Genomic DNA, 24,769 nt, shown 5'->3' with positions numbered 1-24,769 from the left:
TTCACATTTTCTATTTGACACCCAATTCCAGGTAACATTAAACACATACATTACAGGAGAAGAATATTGCGTGCACATGTTTTTATGCAGTGTAGGCTATAACATGTTCTTGTCGTTCCTAGTCTAACCTGTTTCATTTGACGTATTACTCACTGCCCTACCCCTTCCATGTGGGAGTGTCGTCATTTTTACCACCAGTTCCATACGCCTGTGGAGAAATCACCTGACTTCATTCGTTGGAAGTACTCCAAGGGGCATTTCGGAGACATAATTGCCAAATTAACTGACGAGCTCATAGTACAAAGTCACGTAGTGGTTTCAGTTTTTGATCTTCAAGGAGAAGTAATAGCACGCATTTGCAAACAGCAGTTCTCTTTAATTGTTTTCGTAGAATCAAAGTTTGAATTTAACACTCGTGTATGTGGTTTTGTTTTGGAATTCAGTCAGAACGTGAAATAGAAAAAAGGTAAGCATTAACATAAACGTTTCTCTTTAATCACATTTTTCTCAGTAAGAACGTGGAAAGATATATGTCATAATTTGTTATACGGTAGCTTTTACGTATATAAAAAATATCTGGGTCCAAGCTGCAGGAAGTTACGCTTGTACAGGACAATCTGTATTTTTTCCCCATGGCGTACACAGCAAGTGCTTAATGTTATGAGAATGGACCGCTGGACTAAAAAACAGATCATGTTTGACATTGTAAAGCCGTAAATTGAAAATTTTAAGCTGTAGTCTGCGATATTTAAGTCTTATCTGTAATTTACTATTAACACTGACAATTCGATTTGCAGGGCAAAGATATTCCATATATTAAAGTACTCGCTCTGCCTTTACTTCACGGAGCGCGCAAAGGATTATGGGATGTAAATGGAACAGTGTCAAATATCGCAGATATTTTACAGATTTTCGCTGTTAAAAAATGCATCAAACCTTTGAAATACATTTCAGTTTTGTGCAAGGTCTCTTGAAGAAAATTCTAACAAATTAGTACGTAATTATTATGAAAAATACTATTTTCTGAACACAGTCTCGTATTGTGTACCATACCTTGTTCTGAATTAACATGTTTTCATGCATATATAGTTGCATAAAACTATACCATTTTAAGTACGATTTTAATTTACTATGGTTAGAGAATTTTTTTTTTTTTTTCTCACACACGTCTTTATGATTGTGTCGGCATACCATGGCAGCATTTCCGTGTGTTTTTTTTTTTTTTTTTTTTACAGTGTAAAAAAAGTGCTCCACTTTTCTCATAGTATATATTTTCCTCAACGTAATTAACTTTTTAGTTTACTGATCACAGTATTAACCCAGTATCCACAAATTAAATGCTTTACATTCTCAAAACAGCTGTGTTGCTTAGAAACAAAACACCGACTCACAAGCAGGGGGTTACCTCTTTTGTTTGTTTAATTTTAGGGCTGAGAAAATGGGGGAAAGGACACAGAAAAAGCCTGATTTGTTCTAAAGCAATGACACATTTAATCCAAGTTGTATGTTTTGTACAACTGGCTTCAATTGGTAAGTTTCAGATATCAATACTTGTTTGACGGCTGAAAAAATGGGGGAAAGGACACAGAAAAAGCCTGATTTGTTCTAAAGCAATGACACATTTAATCCAAGTTGTATGTTTTGTACAACTGGCTTCAATTGGTAAGTTTCAGATATCAATACTTGTTTGACTGCCAACCAGGGCAGTGTTGTGATTGTCATGTGCTGTTTAATTTTACAGTTTTGCGTAGAAGTGAGTGTAAGACTGGACAAACATTGTATGTGCTTGTGTGTTTGAATGAGATAATAATAATAATAATAATAAACATTTGGAAAACGGCATGGATGCAGCATGTTCCATTTAGAGGCATGTTATTGTTTTAAACTATCCTCAGCACATGAAACATAGTTACTTGTTTTCATTTAACCATAGCTATTATTAAAGAATGAAGCAATGACTGCCCACAAAAGCTGAAAGCAGTTCTGCTCGATTTTAAATCCGTTCAAATGTGTTTCCCTTGTTGTAGTTGGCCCTTCCAGTCTAAAGCCCTGTTCTAAATTGTGTAATTAAACCAGTTAAACCTTCATCCAGACCCTGAACGTAGTTAATTATGTCGTTTTACCTGTTAAACCTGGAGTGGAATGGTCTTCCAAGACTGTGATTGGACACCCCTGTTGTAGTTCATTTCTTTATGTTGATGTCTGCATTGCATAACTATTCTTTTTATTTTATTTCAGCTCTTTCTGTTCTTCCAGATCCTGTCAATGTGATTATTGACTCAAATAACTTTGATCATATCCTGAGATGGGATCCAGGAGCTGGCACTCCCATGGGGATTAATTACAGTGTTGAGTGGTGTTGCAGGTATGTGTACTGTACACTAGAAAGAAAGACTCAGTTCAGATCAAGCAACGAGGAGTAGCATCCTTGTTATGTGAACAGAACCATTTCATTTAAAAGAAACAAGAGTGACAGTTCATGCTTCACCTCTACAGGCACATGTATTTTGACAATGACATTAACCTGCCAACACCAACATGTCTTTTTGGATGCAAAAAAATTAAAAACTGCCTTTTTTGTTTTTCTGAGTAGTGTAACAGTACGTCATTAACATGTTTTATTTCATTAGTGTTTTATATTAGTAGAACTGAATTGGATATGTTACTGAAGCAGATGCTTTATGATTACGTTGCTTAGACCTTAGAGGATTATGATTGTTTTAGCTGTTTTTTTTTTTGTTATAACAAGCACGTACAGTACTTTTTTCTTTTTTATATAAAAAAACATAAAACAAAAAACAAAAGAACAGCTGGTTTAATTGGTTATGTTCCAAGCTTTCATTTATCCTCTGTACTGTTATTTTGCCTGTATAACCTAACTGAGTTATCAGCAGCGCCTGGATTTCTCTGCTGGGGCAGCTGCATTTTGCACTGCTAATATCTTATATACCATTTCAGCTGACAAACTGCATTTTTTTTTTAGTTTTATGGAAACTTTTCTGACAAAATCTAACATGGATGTACTCCATGATTGTCTTAAAGTTCCGTTACTGGTGTCCAGTAACATTAACCATTTCAATGCCACATTTTTAAACCTCCGACTATAATAATGATACAGACCACTTGCTGTCAGACTGTTTGTTTGTAAAAACAGTATTGTATGATTCTCTCAATAAGGTTCCAATACAGGCGGTGTCCAGTAGAAACTACCCTTTTCACTGCCATATTGTTTTTAACCTCTGGACATATACATCTTGTCACAAAATCCTGTTGCAAGTGTTATTATAGACTAGCGTCTAAACTGAATCATGCCTTTGTTTTTCAGAAAGAAGAATAAGTGGTCGCAGGTGAGATGTCTGAACGAAAAAGATGGAAGAGAGTGCAACTTAACAAAAACGTTTCAGGATGTCCTTGGAGAATATAAGGCTCGTGTTAAAGCCATTACTGAGACACAGCAATCCAACTGGACTGAGACGAGCAAATGTTTCCAACCTGTTTCACAAAGTGAGCCAGTATTTCTTAACTAGGTGTATAGACAACTTTAAAAAGTTTTTTTAGTGTCACTTGACTAAATGTTACCAACCCCCCCCCCCCCCCCCCCCCCCCCCAGCAATCTTGGGCCCACCAGAAGTGTCTGTCTCTGGGTGTGGAGATTGTCTTTTGCTGCAGTTCAGACCTCTGGAATCTCTGTTGGATATCTATTACGGGTTTGACTATTCAATTGTCATGAAAAGGGCTGGAGAGAAGGTGAGCTCACAGATATGTTCAGGAAATTTAAAGGGGCTTCACTCAGAATGTATTCATCTTACCTGAGTTTTTATATATATATATATATATATATATATATATATATATATATATATATATATATATATATATATATAAAAACTCAGGTAAGATGAATACATTCACAGTTGAAGAGTCCACACAAAGCAATGGCTTTCCTGTGCTTACCAAACTAACATAACAAAGGCTACGTAGACACACACACACTGCAGTTGGCTCGATAACCGTATTTACAAACAGCACTTGCTGACATTGTTTGTTGTACACACACCTTTCATCACTGAAGTGAGTGCACTCCCTGTTTAAACAAACTGCTGAACTCGGCCCATCATTACATGCCGATCGTGAGGTTTTGTGAGAACATGGAGGCTGTGTTTTTGTTGATGCTTTTGGAAGAACGTACTGTACGTAATCCATCGAGAGCTCATCAAGCACAGCTATGCTCTTTTCTGCAAAACCAGTGGAGACACAGTTTTGCTTTTTCTGCACTGCTAAATACAGTGGCGATGATTTGCAGCACCATGACGTTAGAGCGAAACATTTGTGCGATCTTCCGACCAGAAGAATGATGGGAACGACTTGATTGGTCTCCAAATGACTGGATTAAAAATGTACGCATGTCTAAGGAGTCGTATCTGCGTCTTTGTCATTTACTGAGACATTTCCTTGAGTGCTAAAACACAGGCATCGGTGGAAAAAAGAGTTGCGCTGAGCACCAACTGCGGTTCAGTTAGTACGGTTATAGTACACATACACAGTTAGTGTGCATTAGCTAACCAAACTGAATTAATAATCGCAAGATTAACTAGTGCGGTTGTCGCTGCCCTTTGTAACCGAACTGTGTGTGTATACAAACTGTATTAAGAGCAAAAGGTGAACTCCCAGCCGCATTTAGCCTGTGTGTGTACGTAGCCTTGTGCATAGCGAGGACACAATATGCCAAATAACTACAGTTAAGAAGTCTGAGCGTGTGAATGGCTGTAACCATTGCAGGCAAGCACAGATTTCACATAATGTTTAGTAAAACTTGGTAAAGACGTTCGTTGGCACAAGTTATTGAGAGTATCAGAGGCTGGGTAGCAATTATTTTTTCAGTCATGGGCGTGAATATGTGCTGTGTTACTAATGTACTACTTTTTGCATACACCTCTTTTTCAGACTTCTTCAAAAGTGATAACAACATTAAATGAATACAAAATCAACAACTTGGAGCGTGCTACAAATTACTGCGTCAGCGTGAGCATGTCAGCCAATACAAATGGAAACTCAAAGGTTTCGCAGTGGCACTGTGCATTCACAAGCCCTGAGGGTAAAAGCAAAGGTACTGTACTGTGCTGTTTTTACTATGGATATACGCTTGTTTAAAATAATAGGTTTTTCATTTTTAAAATAATTCATAGTTCAAAAGTATGTCTTATAAAGTTTAATGGATGATGTCATAAGGATGTGTATTGTGCCCCCTCTTGTTAAAAAATACTGCTGTAGATTCTGTTGTCCTTTCCCTTTTCCTGAAGATGGTGCTGTTGAGTTGTTGTCTGGAGTGCAGAATGAATACAATTATTGCTACTGGTTTATTATGTTCAGTCATGCTTTTTTAGTATGGTTTTAAATGGTATACAAACTTGGCTAATTGAATGTAGTGTGGGAATTGCAAACAATGTGGCATTTTAGTGTTTAAGTGAAAATGACAACTTATTTGTATTGGCTTTGTTTTGTTTCAATTATTAAAATCTGGAGGGCTGATAGTAGGCAGGTATGTGTGCAAAACAATAGGTTTGTACAAGGCAGGAGTCTATGAAAAAGGTTTGGAGAAGTCACTGCTGTGTTTACCATGTGCAGTGTGACAGACAGACACAGTCAGTGCCTGTCCATAACCAGCAGAATTGTCATGGTAATGGGGGGGGGGGGGGTCTGCTGTTACTATATAGGCCAAATGAGGATTCATCAATGTACTACTTCAGGTAAGAAATCCATTGGTAGTCTCTCTTTAGCCTCCTGTGGACATTATTCCATATCACAAAGCCAGTACACCACTCACAGTAAGTGCCAGTTTCCTCCTAATGCTAAGTACAGGGAATATTCAGATAGGTATTGATGCATGTTCACAAAGCTAATTGGAGTGGTTTTATTACCCCTCAGATACCAAGAACACTACAATTGACAAAACGGTGATTTGTATGTTGTTGTTGTTGTTGTTGTTGTTTTGCTAGTCTCCTTTCTGCTGGTTGCTGTGTGTGTTCCCCTTGTGTTGAGTGCAGCAGTTATGGCAGCCTTGGTCTACAGTGGTTACCTGTGCAAGCCGAGGACACAGCTCCCCAAAGTGCTGGTAAGGATACTTATTTGAACAGGATTGTGTTGTAATACTCTACAATGTTTTGTAGGCTTGCAGGAAGATTCTTGCTCATGTGCCATTAAATGAGGGATGTATCACTATATTGGATATAGTATTGGATATGATGACCTACTTTTTCCTGGTTTGCAGTGACACCAGTATATTTATTTTATAGAAGAAATGTATCCAAGGTGTACATTCAACTGTAAATCATTCTGGTAAAGACCACAGCACAAAGCAGTGATACAGAACAGCTGGGCAGCAGTGTGGAGTAGTGGTTAGGGCCCTGGACTCTTGACCAGAGGGTCGTGGGTTCAATTCCAGGTGGGGGACACTGCTGTTGTACCCTAGAGCAAGGTACTTTACCTAGATTGCTCCAGTAAAAACCCAACTGTATAAATGGGTAATTGTATGTAAAAATAATGTGATATCTTGTAACAATTGTAAGTCCCTGACGCCTGATGGATCAGTTAATGTTGTGTATTTTGGATGGATCAGTTAATGATGTGCAATTTGTAAATAATACTTAATAGTCAAAGTCTTTCTCCTCTCTCTCGTGTCCTCAGGCCTCTTTTACACTACATCACAGTTCCTGCAGTCTACAGCAGTGCCTAGTAGCAGAGAGGTGCCCTGTAGTACCTGTATTCATCTACAAACAGGATCACAAGCTGAAAAGCCGAAGTCAGACACTTCTGGACTCCAGTGAAAGCGAGGACACCGACAGTGGGGGTGAAGATGGGTATGAAGCACAAACCATGCTGCCTGCTGTCTGCCTCTGTTCATCTTCCCTGTTGGGGGAGCCTAAGCAAGCCTATGATCCAGATGACCCGGCACAGAAGCAGCGTTTGCTTGTGTGTGATGAGCTTCTAGTGGAGCTGCCACAAGACCAACCAGATCTGGAGGAGAAAGAACCATTAATTGAGGGGAGAGACTCTGAACAGGAGGAAAGCCATCAAGACATCCCTTTGTTTTCAGTACTGTTGGAGAGGCATGATGATGACGATGATGATGATGATGAAATCTTGGAGAGTCCTCCAGTGGAGGTGGCTGTGGACCAAGAGGATAGCAAACTTCTGCAAGAACAGCAAGAATCTCCACTAATGGGGTCTATAGAATCTGTAAACTGCATTACCGACCACCTCAATATAGAACTGAAAGACAATGAGGAGCAGAGATACTATTCAGACTCTGAGGAGGAGGAGGATGACTGTGAGCTTTCTGGGTACATGAGACGTTAGGTTAGGTGGATGTGTAGCTTTCCCCGGATGTAGCTTGCACCACCTGTTCCTTTTGATTCTCAGTTCTCATTCCTGGAAGCTTTGCAGGTTCTTTTTTTTTATTTGTTTATGATGCTGTGGAATTCAGTTTGTTCACCTTTTTTTTTTTTTTTTTTATATAACTGGAATAACAAGCAAATCTTACAACAAAAAAACAAAGTTGTACATGCTGTACTGTAGGGGCCCTTGTATTAGCAAACTGAATTATTTGATAAGTACATGTTTAGTGAATATGACCCCATATTAGTGGTACAGTTCTTAAGTGTGTTTCTCAGCTGGTAAAGGGAGTTGAAATAATGTTAGGAGGCAGTGTGGTCCAGTGGTTAAAGTCCAGGGCTTGTAACCAGAAGGTCATCGGTTTAAATCCCACCTCTGCCACTGACTGACTCACTGTGTGACCCTGAGCAAGTCACTTAACCTCCTTGTGCTCCATCCTGCGGATGAGATGTTAAATCAATGTCCTATTGTAAGTGACTTTGCATATACTGCGCAGTTCACAGCCTACCTCTGTGAAGCACTTTTTGATGGTGGTCCACTATGAAAGGAGCTATATAAAAATAAAGATTATTATTATTATTATTATTATTATTATTATTATTATTATAGATGTAAAGAGCAGTGGTCAGCACATATAAGATAGTCCAAAGCCCGTTTTCAAAGCATGAATCCTGATGGGACTTGAGATTAACTGCACTTTTTTTCAGCATATGTATTTATTAAAAGGGATATATAGCTGGTGGTGGAGTGGCACAAAAAAACACTGGAATAAACATTTTTAATTCAAGCAATGATTGTTCAAATATCTTCATGTTTGCCTTGGCACTAAGTCAACATGTGTTATTTATGTTCACTAATAGGAAGTACAGAGCATTTTGGAATAGTTTGAGAAAGATTATCCTAAATTTAAATGAAATAAAAGGAAACACGTTGCCTCGAGGAACTTACTGAGACAAACACCGTACAGTACCATGGGCTGAAATGTTTTGCTGGTTAATTCAGTTTCCTGTCTGACACCTTTTGATGGGGGTAAATCTGCCATTTCCTGTAGATGCTGAACTCATTTTGTAGGTAGAATCTCAGCTGTGAGTTATCACTTTGCTGTATAAATCAAACTTAATACTGCTGGAATAAAACAGCATTGTTCTTGTTAAAAGATTGAAACACTGCAGTATAATTAGAACATTTGAAAGTTTATAGTTTCTGACCACTACAATTTCAGATTTAAAAAAGAAATGTAATAGGCAGTGTATTATGTGAAATAGACTGAGGACAGTATTTTGTAAAGGACAATTTGCTCATATGTTTCATGGAAAGAACATCAGCTTGCAGAGAAGGTAGGTTTAAGACTGTCCTCTCTTATTTAACATTGATTTAAGCAACACAATATAACCTTCTGATGATCGCTTTATTAAGCTACCCACATACATGGTTCATGGTCTGTATGTAACAAATATTCATACTGGCAGTGTGTACATACCTGTTCCCTGTGTTCTTACTGTGGACCAGAAGTACAAGAGCTGGGAAGAACTGAGGTAGTCAAATATGAGTCACCCAGAAATCCAGCCAACATAGCATTTGATGTAAACTAATTCATAGAACCAATATGCTTACTTTCACTAGCACAAAAGATGATTATGTCCTCCTTGTTTGCTGCTGAAACCTTGATTATATTATTTTAGGGATATACTGTGCTATGTTTTAAACAGTGGCCACATAAAATGGGCAAAACGTTTCCTCCATTATGTAATGACTATTTTTTGAAAGGAGAAAGAATCATGTTAATTTTACAAAATAATAATACAAAAAACACGGGAGTGCTTAAGAGGAATCAAAATATATAACTTCATTGTTTGGTTCTACTTTTGCAAAATCAGCAGGTGGTTTGCTTCAAAAAACAGGCGTGAATTTAAAGAAAATCTTTGAAAACAAGGCCCATTGTTTCTTGTCAAACTAATCTAACAGTACCTTCAGTTCTGTTTGCTTTTGCCTCCACATTTGTGTTGTAACATGGCTCAAAGTGGTGTATTGTGTATTCTTTATCTGCTTATTATTTTTTTTTAAATGGAAAAGGAATAAACCGTTGCTTCTAAAGGTAGATACAGCAGCCCAGGAGAGCATGTGTGACACATTTTGCCTCGTGTAACAAGGTCTGGAGTTCTGGATAATCTGCCATGTGTCAAGTATGAACAAACTCAGTAGATTTCTTGCGTTATGTAATCAATTAACAACACTGAGAAACTGTCACGCAGTTCTAATCAAATTCAGCATCTGGTTGCAGAATTAACTATTGTAAGCGCTTTTAGTTCAGGTAAGCAAAACAAAAATATCAACTAACGAAAACAAAATGTAAAAAAAAAATAATAATAAAAAGTATGCTTGTATGTATGCTTTATGTAGCCTATACCCATAGGTGTATTTTTTATTTAATTTTATATAAATAAGATCTACAATAAACAGGTGTCAGACGTTCAGAACACGACCTGTGATGTTTTGGAAATGCACTGCAGTAAAAGCATAGCCGTGTAGTAGCCTACACTTTTGAATTTGAACACGCTAAATGCAAAATTACAATAGTCATAAATATGTTGTACAATCAAACTGATAACAGTAATCTGACAGTGCATAGGCAACAGCTCTCATGTACTTCATTACATTATTAACACATTTCTGAAGAATATGTGCATGACCCTGACGCGAATTTGGGAATCCCCCGATGCCAATTCTGAGAAAGGCTGCTGCTTGCTAAACTAGGAAATGATCACGTGACTGTGAATAACGGGTTTAGAAATCTCAACAAAGGACTAGCAACAATATAAAATACTATTTTCAACTAGGCACGATTTTATTAACACTATAATAATTAGTATTTTCAAGCCGCCGGTGTGTGGTTCTTGAAGCCAATGTCTACTAAGTAAGACTTTACACAGTACTTTACTGTCAGGGCGCGGGAGTGGTGGAAATTACATCGATGCGCGTCAGTGTTTAAATAAAGTTCAAATGCCAGCAAAATGGCGAAATAATGTTTGGTGGTTTTGTTCGCACATGAATTTGGACTACACAATGAGGCAGCTACAAGGTGACGGTCTTTCGTTGCTAATAATATTGTAACCACCTAAAAAATACCGGAGCAGCATTGGAAGTGAACCAGAGGAAAAAAAAAAAGTATGCATTTAAAATACTGTTTGTGTTTATGCTTGCACTTTTATTTTCAATTTTGCTTTATTATTAATTTGCACTACAATCGTTTCCTTTTTTTCTGTTGTTTATCTGTCTCACAATTAATTGCTTTTAGATTATTTTTACCAAATAAACGTTTCCGTTTGGGAAGCCTTTTTGGTTAGTTATTTGTTACAGAAGGTATTTTGCACAAATCTGCATTTATTAGAATTAGCATTTGGAAGGGATCTATTTCGTTGTTTTTATAGTACTGCGGTCAGTGGTCCCTACTCTGAAAAGGTTGGTAATCAATCACTACAGAGCTGTGTAACTTATAGGTTCACAAAGTAATTGTAATTGTAACCTCTAACTGCTGTTAGAGTGGGATCTAGAGGGTTTCCCTTACAGATTTACTTTGATAAATTAGGGGGTACGAAGTATTACATAATGTAAATAAGCATCAATACACTTTCCATGCCTCACTGCTTTAGTATGATGATATCCAACTGCCTACAGACACTAGTGTTTTAATCATTCAACTTTGCCTACCGTGCAGTTATGTAAGGTACAATGTCTGTCTGTTCAAAATGTTCTGAATTTAGCAAACCCAATGATGGCATTGTTCTATCACTGGTATGTGACAGGTGAGGTATGTATTTAGATGAATTGACATACAAAAAAAAGATAAGATATGTGTGTTGTTTTTTGTTTTTTTATGAATTTTCTTTCCAGATTATGCCTGGAGTCTGTCTGATTCTCACAGTAAGCATACTGAATATTCATTCATTCACATGAAGTCACAGAGGGATAGTCTGTGATCTTTTGGGAGAAATATGGAGTGAAGACTCGTTTTATGAAATGGTACAGTTCATAAAACTCATGTGCTTTCTTCATCTGGTTCCCATTGGTAAGTAGCATTTAAAGTTGCAAAACCTAGATTATATTTACTTGGACAAGATTGTAAGCCTTTTCTATAATGTTAAAAAAAAGAATAGGATACAATTCTAGATTACTCTAATAATATTCTGTTTTATTTAATGGTACAATATTATTTTGTTTGTGTTGTTGTTGTGAAATGACTGTAAGCCCAAAGAACAATTCATATTTTAAAATTATTAAAGTGGCCTTGGTCCTAACCAAACAATGATTTATAATTCTGTATTATTTTGCGTTCCCAAATCAGCCAGTTGCGAGTTTCCAGCTCCTGTCAATGTGACCCTCATCTCTCACAACTTTCAGCATATACTGAGATGGGAACCAGGACCTGGAACTCCAGAGAGGGTACAATACAGGGTCAGGTACAAGTAAGTAAGCAGCAGATATTTCAAATGCTTCTTTTTATAGATACTATTTGTGTCACGGTACATCAATTTCAATTTTCTTTTTCCATCACCTTCTTTATGATGTAGCTCCATCAAATGTTTTTTGATGAAGTCATGCCTGAATGTCACCAATACAAGAGAGTGTGATCTAACAGTAGTGTTTGATGATGTCAACGAGCACTATGCCGCTCAGGTTCAGGCCTTCAATGAGACGCAGCACTCCGACTGGACTTCGATGAGCTCCACTTTCAAACCTTTTTCAGACAGTAAGCCAGATTTTTGTATTCTGTTCCATTGAGCAAGTGTAAATATAGAGATCATTTGCCACTCGACACATAGAGATTTATGAATATTGTCACGAAATGACCAATCCATTTGACTGCTATTGCCCCAGACTTCACAGATCCACTACTATGCATTGTTGAAGCTGTGGTGCATGCCATAGACTGTTTTGCTCAGTGCAGACCATTTATTTGGGTAAAATGTAGCTGTCATGTAGACAAGTAGACACTGTGAAAGTATTATTCCCAACAATGTACCTCTTGCACTCTGAGTACCCAAATCTACAGGTTGTGCATTAAATAAATAAATAAATATAAATAAATATATATATATATATATATATATATATATATATATATATATATATATATAATATATATATATATATAATATTTTATTTATTTATTTTTTTTCCTCTGCTAGCAATCCTTGGTCCACCGGAGGTGTCTGTCTCTGGGTGTGGAAATTGTCTCAGCTTGCAGATCAAACCTCCCACAGGAAAAGGAAACATGACTTTGTTGCAAGTTTACTATCAGTTTGAATATATAATTGAAATACAGAATATGAAAGATGGGTACAAGGTAAGTGTGAAATCCTATTATAAAACAAATGGAACAAAAGCCTGCTTTCAATTGATTGAGAACTAGTTATTAACAGTTAAAATTGCCTTTTTCAATATTAAAAAAAAATCACAGAAATACATATACAGTAAGAATATACATTCGTCTACTGCAGTAGTATTACGAGATTTCCTTGTTTTAGAAGATGAATTGACCTTTCTTGTTTGCATTCAGCATGATCCCCCAAGAAACCATTCAGCACTTTGTCTTCTGACTTCATGCAATTCACTGTCTCCCAAAGTTGAAAGCTTAAAAATATATTGCTTTAAAATGTAAAAGTGAAACCTACAGTAAATCTTAAATGGGAAAACGCATTTTGGCATTGGAATAAACACACAAAAACTACCTTTTGTTATGAACTTGCATTTTTTATTTAAATGTTACAGTTCTCAGACACATTGGAAAAATGTAAAGGCACAGTGAATCACAGTAAAGAGCTGGAGCCTGGCACAGAGTACTGTGTAACAGTGTGGATGTACCGCATTGGAATGAATATGAACTCAAAGCCCTCTGAGCCACAATGTGCATTCACTAGTCCTCAGCCTGTCAGCAAAGGTACATTGCAGTCGTGTAATTATTGTTCTGAGATTTATTTTTATTTTTCTGTAACCTTAAAGGATAACTACCTTCAAATGGCATTTTGTTTATTTGTTACCTTGCAGAATGTTTCAGTCATTCTGAGTGTTTCTGAGTTCTGTTCAGTGGGCTGTTGTGTTGCTCCAATACAGAAATGTTATGATTTTTCTCTGTATCAAAATCCACCTGGCATTATCTGAGGAAATATGAAGTACTTAAACTTAATGGAAACTTGAGTTTCAAAAGCTCAAGTAATGCCAGGTATGTGCGGATACACTGAAAATAATTTTTTAAAACATCAGTTTTGGAGCAAAAGAACCTATAATTACTCAGCATAAAAAAAGTAATAGTGGTGAAAAAACACCAAGTCATATTGTAGGTTACCATGTGTTAACCTTGAACACATTTTTTTCCTAACCCTTGAATTCTTTATCACAGGTTATATTTGCACACCTTTCATGTCACCTGGAATTTTTTTTTTCTGTTAAAATATCAGGACCTTTTCTATTGAATTTTCTTTCAAATCTAAGAATTCTCGTACCCTTCGACTTGTTTGAGTCAATACTATACTGTATTTCAAAGAAAGAAGTGCCACCTCTCTCTTGTGTTTTCCAGTTCCAGGTGTTCTGGTTTCATTGTTCATCTTCTTCCTGTTGATGGCTCTGGTGGTGTCTTCCCTGATATATTCTGGGTATCTGTGCTCAGTGAAGGCAAACCTCCCCCAAGTGTTGGTAAGGAATTGTCCTCTGCCATTAGTCTTAACTGCAGAGTTTAAAAAAAAAAAAAAAAAAAAAACATTAATCATTATTTGAAGACTGTTTTAATTTAATATTCTTCAAGAACAAGCATGTAAGTAACATTCACCCCCTGCCATAACTGGTAGATTCAAAATAGCCATCAGCAACATGAAAAAGTTGATCACCATTACCTATATCCACTGTATGCACATGTAAAAATGTAAGTTTGACGTATAGGTGATGGACATAATGTGTTTTCTCTGCAGGCTTCCTGTACTGTACACAGTGCCAATTTAAAGAGGGTATTTGTTCCAGAGAGTTGCACTGTTGTGGAGCATGTCTCCCTTTCCCACAAGTATTGCAGCATAAAGAAAAGAAACGGTCGGAAACTTCTAGACTCCAGTGAAAGTGAGCACTCTGACAGTGGAGAGATCGATGGGTATGAAAACTGTGCCTTCTGGGTTCCAGACAAAGAGAGTTCCAATAATGAACCTGTGGACACTGAAGAGACTGTCACTCCTGTGGAGCTGGGGCAAGCCCTTGTTCCAGGTGATCCAGCACAGGCATTGTGTCTGGTTGTGTGTGGGAAGACAGCAGGGCCTCCAGTGGAACAGCCAGACCCAGAGCAACTTGAACCCTTACTTGAGAGGAGAGACTCTGTAGAGGAGGAAATCTGCCAAGATGTCAATTTGTTTTCAGTGATTTTGGGGGCTACTGATGAAGACATCTTTGAGAGCCCTTCAGTTGAGGTGGTTCTGGTTGTAGAGGATCAACCGCAGGGCTGCTGTAATATGCAAGAAGATCCACAAGAAGATCTACAAGAATCACCACTGATGGTGGCTCTAGAATCTGTAGAAATTGAAGACAAAGAGCAGTTGAGCTGCTGTTCAGAGTCAGAGTCAGAGGAGAGTGACTGTGAGCCTTCTGGCTACATGAGGCGTTCGGTACAGTAGCTGTATGACCTATACGAGTGCTTGGGATCACCTTGGAAAGTCTTTTTTACCAAACCTTTGCAGGTCTTGTTTCAAGGGTCCACATATTGAATAACGGGAGCACATTTCCAAGGTTTTTAATTATTTTCTAAAAAAAGAAAAACATTTTTTTTTTTTTACAAAACTAGAATCAAACTCCACAATCTAATTGAGGGTTTCTTAAGCACTCTTCAAGTTGTTTGAAGCTCATTTTGTAAAATTAAAGAGTATGTAGTTTCAAATGAAATGTTCATATATAATTATTTTTTACTGTCCTCTTACCTTTTTTAAAGTTACTCAAATATTGTATTAAATTCATTTTTTACATGGCTTGATGAAGCGTGCTTTGACCTGAGTTGAAGAGCACTTCTCAAGCTGTAGTTGCCAGATTCTGTTTTCCACAGTTGTGTAGCACAGTGTAGATCAGCATCGTTTTGGAAAGAGCCAGAGCCAGTGCTATCTAATAAAGAAGTACAGTAGTGCGCATCAAGTTTCCTTTTGTATTGCTGCCACTAAGCAGTAGCTGTTTAATAGATGATGCAATACAAATGCTGACTCTCAGGCAACCAAAGCTGAAGATCCACAGACTACATATATCAAAAACACAGTATTTGGGTAATTGCAATAATAAACATATTGAACATCTAATTTGAAGTCACATGCTAAGATTAAGCATGTTTGTACTGTAACTGGATTGGACACACAGTAAAGGTTGTTAGACGCTCCTACCGTTTCAAACAGAGGTTCAGCAAGGTGGAAATGCAACAGAAGGCAACACTGAGATATTTTCAGGTTTTATTTGCCCTTTGAAACAAAGCAACACGTTTGTAAAAGGATGTAGTTTAAACATCAGTGTTTGAGGACATTAACATTATTATTTGTTTATTTAGCAGATGCCTTTATCCAAGGCGACTTGCAGAGACTAGGGTGTGTGAACTATGCATCAGCTGCAGAGTCACTTACAATTACGTCCCACCCAAAAGACAGAGCACAAGGAGGTTAAGTGACTTGCTCAGGGTCACACAATGAGTCAGTGGCTGAGGTGGGATTTGAACCGGGGACCTCCTAGTTACAAGCCCTTTTCTTTAACCACTGGACCACACAGCCTCTTATGCTGCCCTGAAACCTGAACCTGCCTAATACGAACCCTACTAACTTTACACAGTCAGGAAGGTGGTGCTGTTTTGTATGGGCCATGTTTCCAGGATTTGTACTGTGGTTCTCCAATCTGTCAGTATTGGTGGGTGTGCCAGTTACAATTGCTGCCAATCTAATTGGTGTCTGTACTGCTGCTTAAGACTGGAGCCAGAGATCTCAGAGACTTAACATTTTGAATCGCCGACCACAATTAATCTTTCACATTATAATATGCAGTCATTATCTTACTTTTGTATCAAGTAAATATATACATGCACAAACATACAGGTAGTGGACAAAAAATTTGAAACACCTAGGTAAATGTGGGACACCAAGTATATTGAAAGCAAGGGCTTTCACACAGGTGTGGCTCATGTGTTAATTAAGCAAATAACATCCCAGCATGCTTAGTGTCATGTATAAACATGCTGGACAGGCCTGGTTGCCTATAATTATGGCTAGCATGGCTGCAAGAGGAGACCTCAGTGACTTTGAAAGAGGGGTGATTGTTGGGGTGTGTTTGGCAGCAGCTTCAGTGACCAAGACAGCTCAACTTGCTGATGTTTCACGAGCAACGGTGTCTAAGGTGATGTCGGCATGGAACTCTTAAGGGAAAGACATCTTCAGCAAAGGGCAACAGTGGGCGGAAACGCATACTCCAGGATCATGATATCGGTGCATTAATTTGAAGTGCAAGGCAAAACAGGAGAACAACTGCAGATCAACTAACTGCAAATTTCAAACGGTCTGCCGAGAACTCCACAGAGCGGGATACCATAGTGGCCCGACGCCCTATTAAGTGACTTTACATTGGTGTTTCCATTTTTATGTCCACTACCTGTATATGCTACTTTTGTACAGAATGTAACAGCTTTTTTTTTGTTTGTTTTATACGTGTACCAGTGCTGAATGTCTCCTCCATGTACATGTAGGCACATCCTATGTAATCTACTGTGAAAACTTAGGATCTATTGATTTAACTCATTTGACATGAAAAAAGGTTTCTCATGCGTTAGGTCTGAACATCATTGTGTAATTAATTGCACTGTATTTTAAGATGAAAACTGCTGGAGTAAAACTAAATATATTTTTTGGGTGATTTACATGCCAAAGGAACAAATGGTCAAGTCCACCTTGATTTCAACTTCTGATAGTAGCTGTTTACAAGCACAATGCCCTGTTTTAGCTTCCTGTCTTGTCTATTTTATGGCTATTATGGTAACTTTTCTACCTGTGGGATCAATTTAGTAATCTTTTTGTGAATGTAAATTAGAATCACAAAAAGGTGAATCTTTGGTAGATATGGAGAAATTAAACAAGATTAAACATTTCTGCATTTTTTTTTGCCATTCATTCCTGACAGATTCATGAAGTCTCTTGGATGTTTCTTGCTGCTAGACTTTGGTTGCAGTGTGTCAGAGGGTTAGAATAGGAAGCCATAATGTGTGCAGCAGGTCTAAAGCACTGTCCCTGAAATCAGTTTTAGTTGAAATCAGTGAAGATCCGTTTCCTGTAATTAGGTTGATGCCACTTTTGTTATATATGTCTTTATATAATTACAGATAAATGTATATGTCTTTTATATAATTACAAATAAACATATTTTTCATTTGTTCAGACTCGTATGATTTATTCTGACTTGGACTCTTGAGAGGACTATTTCAGAAAAATGTATATGAGAAATGCTTTGAATCCATTTCAAAGGCAAGTTTTCTATATTGAAAACATACAGAGAAAAATTAAAGTGTGGTTAGTATGCAATTGCTTTCCTCAATGTCTATTAATAACACCAATCATTTACCGTGTTTATTTCTTAGGTACAACTGGATAGAAAAAGTAAAATAAATAACTATCTTACTGTGAGTGTCACTAAGCCTCATCCTGAGTTCTGTTATGTTTTAAGCTTAATAAGTTAACATACAATGAATATTGGTAAACTTTTATTTGTCATTTTTAATTAAATAAATTAATGAAGTACTGTATATGTTTCTTAATGATTAACAATCTGCCACACACAGAAAAAACAAACAAAACATTAGGAACACGGCAATTACCTGAGAGCAAGGAAGGTGCTTTCCAGAACCAGCTTTTTAAGGTGTTTGTAGCAATTGTATGTTATTTCTTTTCAGTACATTCCTTTTTTCTGCATGATCCATCTCCTGCTGTAATACAGGCTGTTTAGTACAATATTTCTGTCTCTCTGTCTGTGGGAGGGACTTGCAGGGAAAGTGAAACTTAACCAGTTTCCAACGTGCTATAAATAAAGCAACAGCAGCTAAAATCTCATTTCACATTCAGCTGTTGAAACAATGGCATATTTCATCCAAATCCTGTATTTTCTACAACTGGCCCCTCATGGTAAGTAATATTTAAGATAAATACTGGGTTATGTTATATATTTCTTTTTGCATGACAGATAATATACAGATAATAATGGTTTAGGAAAATGGGCTACTTTTATATGTTCATTAAGGAGATTTTGTTTTAGGTTTATTTTTTTTAATCTGGCCTGTGTCTGGCCTACTGAATTAACACTAGTTTTTAAGTTTATGCTGTACAAAGACAGTACTCGTTGGGTTTTTGTCTTTAAATTTGGTACACAGCTATATTCTATGAACCTCACAATAAAGTTCCATTATAGGTGTCCAAAACTAATCAAATTGTTCAGATACCCAATTTATTTAATGTTTACAAACCTTTCAATCAGAGATGCCATTCCACTTACATTATGATGGGGATGCTTTCATTTTGTGCTCAAAATATCATGACCTATTTTTTTTTCCTCCCCCCAACAGCTCTCTGTGTGTCTCCAGATCCTGTCGATGTGACCATTGACTCTCAAAACTTTCAGCATTTCCTGAGATGGCAACCTGGAGCAGGTACTCCTGTGGGGACACAATACAGAGTAGAGTATAAATGTTCTGAATGGTATGCTAACATCAGATTGTTGAGACGTATTTTTTTGCAGATACAGTACTATTGTAAAATAAATGCATCACTAAATAAACCAAGATAATTCCTTGTACTTCCAGTGAATCTTGGTCCTCAGTGACAACATGCACGAATGTATCCAGCTCTGGAGAGTGTGAGGTGACAGAAGAGTTTAAGGTTTGGCTTTCTCACTATAGGGCTCGGGTTCAAGCCTTTAATGGAGCAAGTCAATCCAACTGGATTTCATCCGCCAACTTCATGCCTCTTTCAGACAGTAAGAACTTTCTTTATTTGTATTTATTTTTTAATGCTGTCACCGACTTTTAACTCAGGATTATTACCTCCAGAGGTGAGGCATATCCCTGGCAATGGGGATACAATGGAGACCCCCATAATTATGCCTACATGTGTCCATAAGGAGAGTTTAAATGTTTGGAATTCCAGAGCTACTTCAATAGCTTTTATCTCATGAACCATTTGAGATGATAACTTCATATTTTTCATATTTTATGTTATGAAAACACCTCGCTGTGGTCATGTGCCATTTCGGTTTCTGTATGATTAAGAGGATTTGAAATGTTGACTTCATGTTTTTCGGTACATCTTATTCTAGTATTTCATAGCACTAAAGAATCACTATATTGCAGCAACCACCTATCCATGGTTATCCCAGGATTACACCACAATAAATGGTTGATGCAATTCAGAGGGATTCCCTAGTACTGTGAAATGTCCCCAAAGAAAATCCAGCTGTGGTTTACCCTGGCATATTTTATTGTTTGATCAAATCAGCTCTCAGAGCTGTTTCAGTAATGACTGCTATTGTATGACAATGTCGAATCTCTAGAAACAAAATCTTCAATGTCATTATCACATTTTTCTGGACCGAATTTATTCAAAGTTTTCAAACCCATCATTCTGTCTAGCAATCCTGGGTCCACCTGACGTGTCTGTCACTGGATGTGGAGATTGTCTTTTGCTGAAGCTCAAACCTCCCATAGGAAAAGGCCCAAAACCTCTGCTGGACATTTACCATGAGTTTGACTATACCATTATTATGAAAAACAATGGCGAGAGAGAGGTAAGTGTGAAATTCCACTGCAGATATAAATGAGTCTGTGCACAGGCTTTTTTTAACCTGGTCTTGTGTGCTGCATGCACTGACTATAATATTGGCTCCCTGAGAAATTGAGTTTTTCTGCAGTATACCTTTGACTGTCACTTTTTTATGAAGAGCTAATAGAGTTAATTGCTTAAGCATTCTTTTCAGTTCAGTGTTAATCAGCAGGGAAATAGTTACAGTCCCAATTTCTACCTGATTGCCAACAAATATGAAACACAGGGAAAAGATGTAGGAATTACTAAATTGGAAACAATAAATAACTGAAAGACATAATGCAAACGAAGCATTATGCAATACTTCCCTTTCTTCTTTTTCTTTTTTCAGATTTCCGCCAGTAAACCAGAGTTTGTTCTTGAGAAGTTGGAGCCTGGCACAGAGTACTGTGTAACAGTGTGGATGTACCGCATTGGAATGAATATGAACTCAAAGCCCTCTGAGCCACAATGTGCATTCACTAGTCCTCAGCCTGTCAGCAAAGGTACATTGCAGTTAAGTAGAAATGTTGGAATGGTCTATAAACTGTACATATAATGTGTGTGTGTGTGTAGATATGGTTATATAAATAAATAGCATTACACTTTCCATTTCAATGAAAGTCCATACGCGGTGGAGCTTTTTAACACTGAAACATCTTTCTGCAGTTGCAACTGCAACAGGTAGCGTGACCAAAAGCACCAGTAGGTGGAATACATCAGGATACACAAGTCCCAGGTCGTGTTCTTTACAGACCTTCATCGTTCTGGCAAAGACATTGCATTGTCAGGTTCCTGAGTGTTAAAATAGGCTCAGTGTGGTGTACAAACAAATCATATTGCATTTCAGGAACTCTGCATTGAAATTCTTGATTCAGCTTCACAAGTGCTTTCCCTTTAGTATATTAACAGTTTTCAGGTTTTCACTTTAGCATAAAATAACATAATTTAAAAAATGTGAGGTTTTTCCACTAAGTGTACTACTGCAGCTGGACTCAAACATTAAGGGGACACACACGCCAGTCCTTAACTGCACCTTATGGGGGAACATGTGCAAACCGAGTACACGCGTGTCCATAACTGAACATTATGAGGAAATACATTTAGTTTGTGAGTGTCAGTGACAGAAAGTGCAAACGTAATATATTGAATATATTGATAAGCAGAAATCAATATTTTGGAGATGATTATTGGAGGGGCCAGTGCCCCTGCTTGCCCCCCCCCCCCCCCCCCCTCCCCCTCCCCCTGTGCACTCCCTTGACAGTATCTCATGTACTTCCTGGGTCATTTCACCTCAATAGTGTATTCTGGGTCAAAGCATTTTACTGGACGAAAGCATTTCAGTCAATAGAGGAAGCAGCTGGTTGGAAAACGACAGCAAAGAAGCCATTTAAGGAGTGGGGACAGTTTCACACTCCAGGTGAAATGACCAAGCACGTGCTACACTATCTGAAAGCATGGCTGACACACCAAGATTTATTCTTTAACCGAGTGCGATAACATATATCATGTTTTAAAATACAAATGGTGTGTACTGTACCATCGGAACTGCACAAATGAGACCAGTATAAGACATGGAAGTGTACAGCAGGTACAATTTATGGAATTATTTTGTTAGCTACAATCCATTAAATGTCCTTGCTTGTTTTCCCAGTTGCTTTTCAGGTGGTTCCATTGTGTATCATTTTGCTGCTGTGTGGAGTGCTAGTGGCTGCCTTGTTCTATAGTGGCTTCCTATGCCCACTTAAGATACCCTTCCCTAAAGTACTGGTAAGAAAGCACCCAGCGTGGCATATTTACTTGGTTTCTGTAATCAAAAAAGCAAGAACAACCCTTGTAAAAGTTTACCATAGTAAAAGTATAGCAAAGTGTAATGAAGCACAGTGAAAGCATGGTAAAGCATTGGTAAGCATTGTAAAGAATAGGGAGGTATGGTAAAGGATATTAATAAACATGGTAAAATGGTAAACTATGTTAAATGCATCGTATAACCATGGGAAAAACGGTAAAATACCATGAAAAAATACCATGGTAAACTTTCATAAGGGAACAGAGATCCATACATTGGTAAAATTGGCGAATGAGTATTGGTAATAGTTAGAAAATAATTTCCTACATTATGCTATGCTAACATCTGTGCATCTCCATATGCTGTATATTAAAATATTATAATCCCTATTTGTGATAATTTCCTTATAAGGACCAGTTCACCATTTAACCCTGATTAGAGAGCATTAACCGTATGTACCGATCCATGTACCGTATGTCTGACTTCCTTTTCAATTTTTTAAAACTGACATCGACCGTGTGGTAGTGTCCCCTAATGGAGCATCCTGATTATTGGATGTAATCTCTGTCAGATCTACTCAATAGGGAGATAATCTGAAAATCATCCTCAATTAGGGCCAGCTCTCTATTAAGATCGCTTTACTCTGTCCCTGTGGTGGTGGTAAAAGAGGGTTTCCATTGTACTATACAGTCAACTCTCGTTAAAACAAACTCGGATTAGATGGATTTCCTGATACTACGAATTTTCTACATGGACCCCAAAAATAAACACTAGAAAGTTCCAGCCCTAATTCTAGAAGTTATATATTGAGATCCATCCCCAAATGATCTGTTGAAATTACATGAAGTTGGTGATGTGGTTATTGGATGATTTAGATTATTTATTGCTCATGTATTTTTGTTGCTCCTTGTTTAACATGTTTTTGTATTACAAGACATACTAAGTAGTTAGCTTTCTAATGTGATATTTCGTTACACCTCTATCCAGTAACTGACACAGAAAATCTATTTCTCTGCAGGCTTCTTTTACTTCTGCTAGCAGAGCCTGCAACCTACAGAAGTGTTTAGTTCTAGAGAGATGCCCTGTGGACCATGTCACTGTTCTCTCTAAACGAGATGGCAGGGAGAAAAGCAGAGGTAAAATGTGCAAAGACTCCAGTGAGAGCGAGGAGACTGACAGTGAGGAGGCATATTTGTACGAAAAGTGGATTCCAGGCCAAAGAAGTTGCAATAGCGAACCTATTGACAATCAAGTGATTCCTGTGGAGAATGGGCAAGCCCTTGATCCAAGTGATCCAGCACAGGCATTGTGTCTGGTTGTGTGTGGGAAGACAGCAGGGCCTCCAGTGGAGCAGCCAGACCTGGAGCCACTTGAGCCCTTACTTGAGAGGAGAGACTCTGTAGAGGAGGAAAGCTGCCAAGATGTCAATTTGTTTTCAGTGACGTTCGGGACTACTGATGAAGAAATCTTAGAGATCCCTTCAGTTGAGATGGAAGTAGAGAAGCAACCGGAGGATAGCAAACGCCTTCCAGAAAAACTGCAACAGTCTCCATTATTATACCTTCTTAATACAGAAATTAAAGACGAAAAGGAGCAGAGATTGTGTTCGGATTCGGAGGAGGAGGATGACTCTGAGTTTTCTGGGTACATGAAGCGTTAATCCTTAACAAGAAAAAATTCAGACCACCTACTATATTTCAAGTCTGAGCGTTTGCCATGTTTTGATGAATGACAAAGGTTTCGAGAGTGGTAATAGTTTGTAAACGGATGATAACACAGTACAGATCTTCAGTCTAAATATCTGTATTTTAGACTTACTACCTTTTAAGGATATGTTGGGAAGGTCAGAAGAAGCTCTGTGAATGAAGATCAAATACTGGTAACCAGGTTAAAGAGTGAGCAGCTTCAAAAAGAAAATTGTTGTTAAGGGGCTTTTACCTGAGTTCAGGAGCTCCTTTTCAGTTCTAGGAAACGGACAGTAATCAAAAAAAAGGTTTTTAAGAGACCAACATATCAAAAGAGCTGGCCTCCACCTTCTGAGCAGACAGACAAGTCCCAACATCCTGTCAGCCCAGCTAGTCACTGGAGATCGCTGGAGATATGACTCCTTCCGTGTGGCTCTGCAGATTTGGGAATACTGTATCTCTATGTTCTGCATGGCCCCAGTATTGAATGTTTGGAGCTATAGTTTAAACAATTTATATGTTGGTGTGCCAGTTGAGATTGTTTCCAGCAATCGCCATTATGAACTACAATTAATGCTGGTCAAGACTGATGCCACCAAAGTGCTTGAACTGGGGACAGCTTCTTTTGTGGATTACTTCACGAGATAGGCTGCAAATAGACGGAAATAGACTGCACAATGTGCTTATGTTGTTGGTCAGGAACATTGCTGAGGTTTAATTGTATTCTTGATATGTATTTTTGCATACAACTGTATGGGTAAATAAATAATAATAAAAGAAAGTAATATTTAAATTGAGTGATAAATTGTGCTGCCTACGGACTAAAATCGGTTATTTGCTTTACTATCTGCTGGCAAACTGGCAGTTGTGTCCCAATTGAAAAATACTAAATTTTAAAGCTTAAAGTTGGGACTTTTTCGTATTACAGCAGTCATCTATGGCTGTATAAACAGTTTCCGAACCAACACAACAGAAGACAAACCGATCATGAATGTAGGCGGTGTAAATGTATCTGGACTCCGCTGTAGCCCAGCAGTATTCTTGCTGCCATCTTACGTTTTCAAAATACATAA

General features: G+C 37.7%; 2 protein-coding genes across 3 annotated transcripts; both read left to right on the top strand.

Annotated features, from left to right (window-relative positions):
• Positions 1-159: 159 nt before the first annotated feature.
• LOC117406539 (uncharacterized) lies at positions 160-17,808 on the top strand. Its single transcript, XM_059029666.1, has 16 exons — positions 160-466; positions 1,429-1,662; positions 2,239-2,365; positions 3,326-3,504; positions 3,611-3,747; positions 4,945-5,107; positions 5,997-6,112; positions 6,685-7,351; positions 10,821-10,851; positions 11,349-11,458; positions 11,735-11,855; positions 11,961-12,139; positions 12,579-12,736; positions 13,162-13,330; positions 13,967-14,082; positions 14,355-17,808. The coding sequence occupies exons 2-16, from the start codon at positions 1,614-1,616 to the stop codon at positions 15,039-15,041; spliced, it is 3,009 nt and encodes a 1,002-aa protein (XP_058885649.1). The 5' UTR covers positions 160-466; positions 1,429-1,613; the 3' UTR covers positions 15,042-17,808.
• Positions 17,809-18,252: 444 nt separating this feature from the next.
• On the top strand, positions 18,253-24,734 carry LOC117407285 (interferon alpha/beta receptor 2-like). Of its 2 annotated transcripts, none has more exons than XM_034012109.3 (7): positions 18,253-18,554; positions 18,992-19,075; positions 19,229-19,401; positions 20,054-20,208; positions 20,575-20,728; positions 21,877-21,992; positions 23,030-24,734. In XM_034012109.3, the coding sequence occupies exons 2-7, from the start codon at positions 19,059-19,061 to the stop codon at positions 23,669-23,671; spliced, it is 1,257 nt and encodes a 418-aa protein (XP_033868000.1). In that variant the 5' UTR covers positions 18,253-18,554; positions 18,992-19,058; the 3' UTR covers positions 23,672-24,734. The 2 variants fall into 2 exon arrangements, with proteins under 2 accessions (XP_033868000.1, XP_033867998.1); XM_034012107.2 differs by having other exon boundaries at positions 18,992-19,124.
• Positions 24,735-24,769: the final 35 nt, after the last annotated feature.

The sequence above is a fragment of the Acipenser ruthenus genome, chromosome 8 (assembly GCF_902713425.1).
Source record: "Acipenser ruthenus chromosome 8, fAciRut3.2 maternal haplotype, whole genome shotgun sequence".
NCBI classification, from domain to species: domain Eukaryota; kingdom Metazoa; phylum Chordata; class Actinopteri; order Acipenseriformes; family Acipenseridae; genus Acipenser; species Acipenser ruthenus.
The sequence above is the reverse complement of the archived record's forward strand: the minus strand, read 5'-3'. Positions and strand labels throughout refer to the sequence as shown.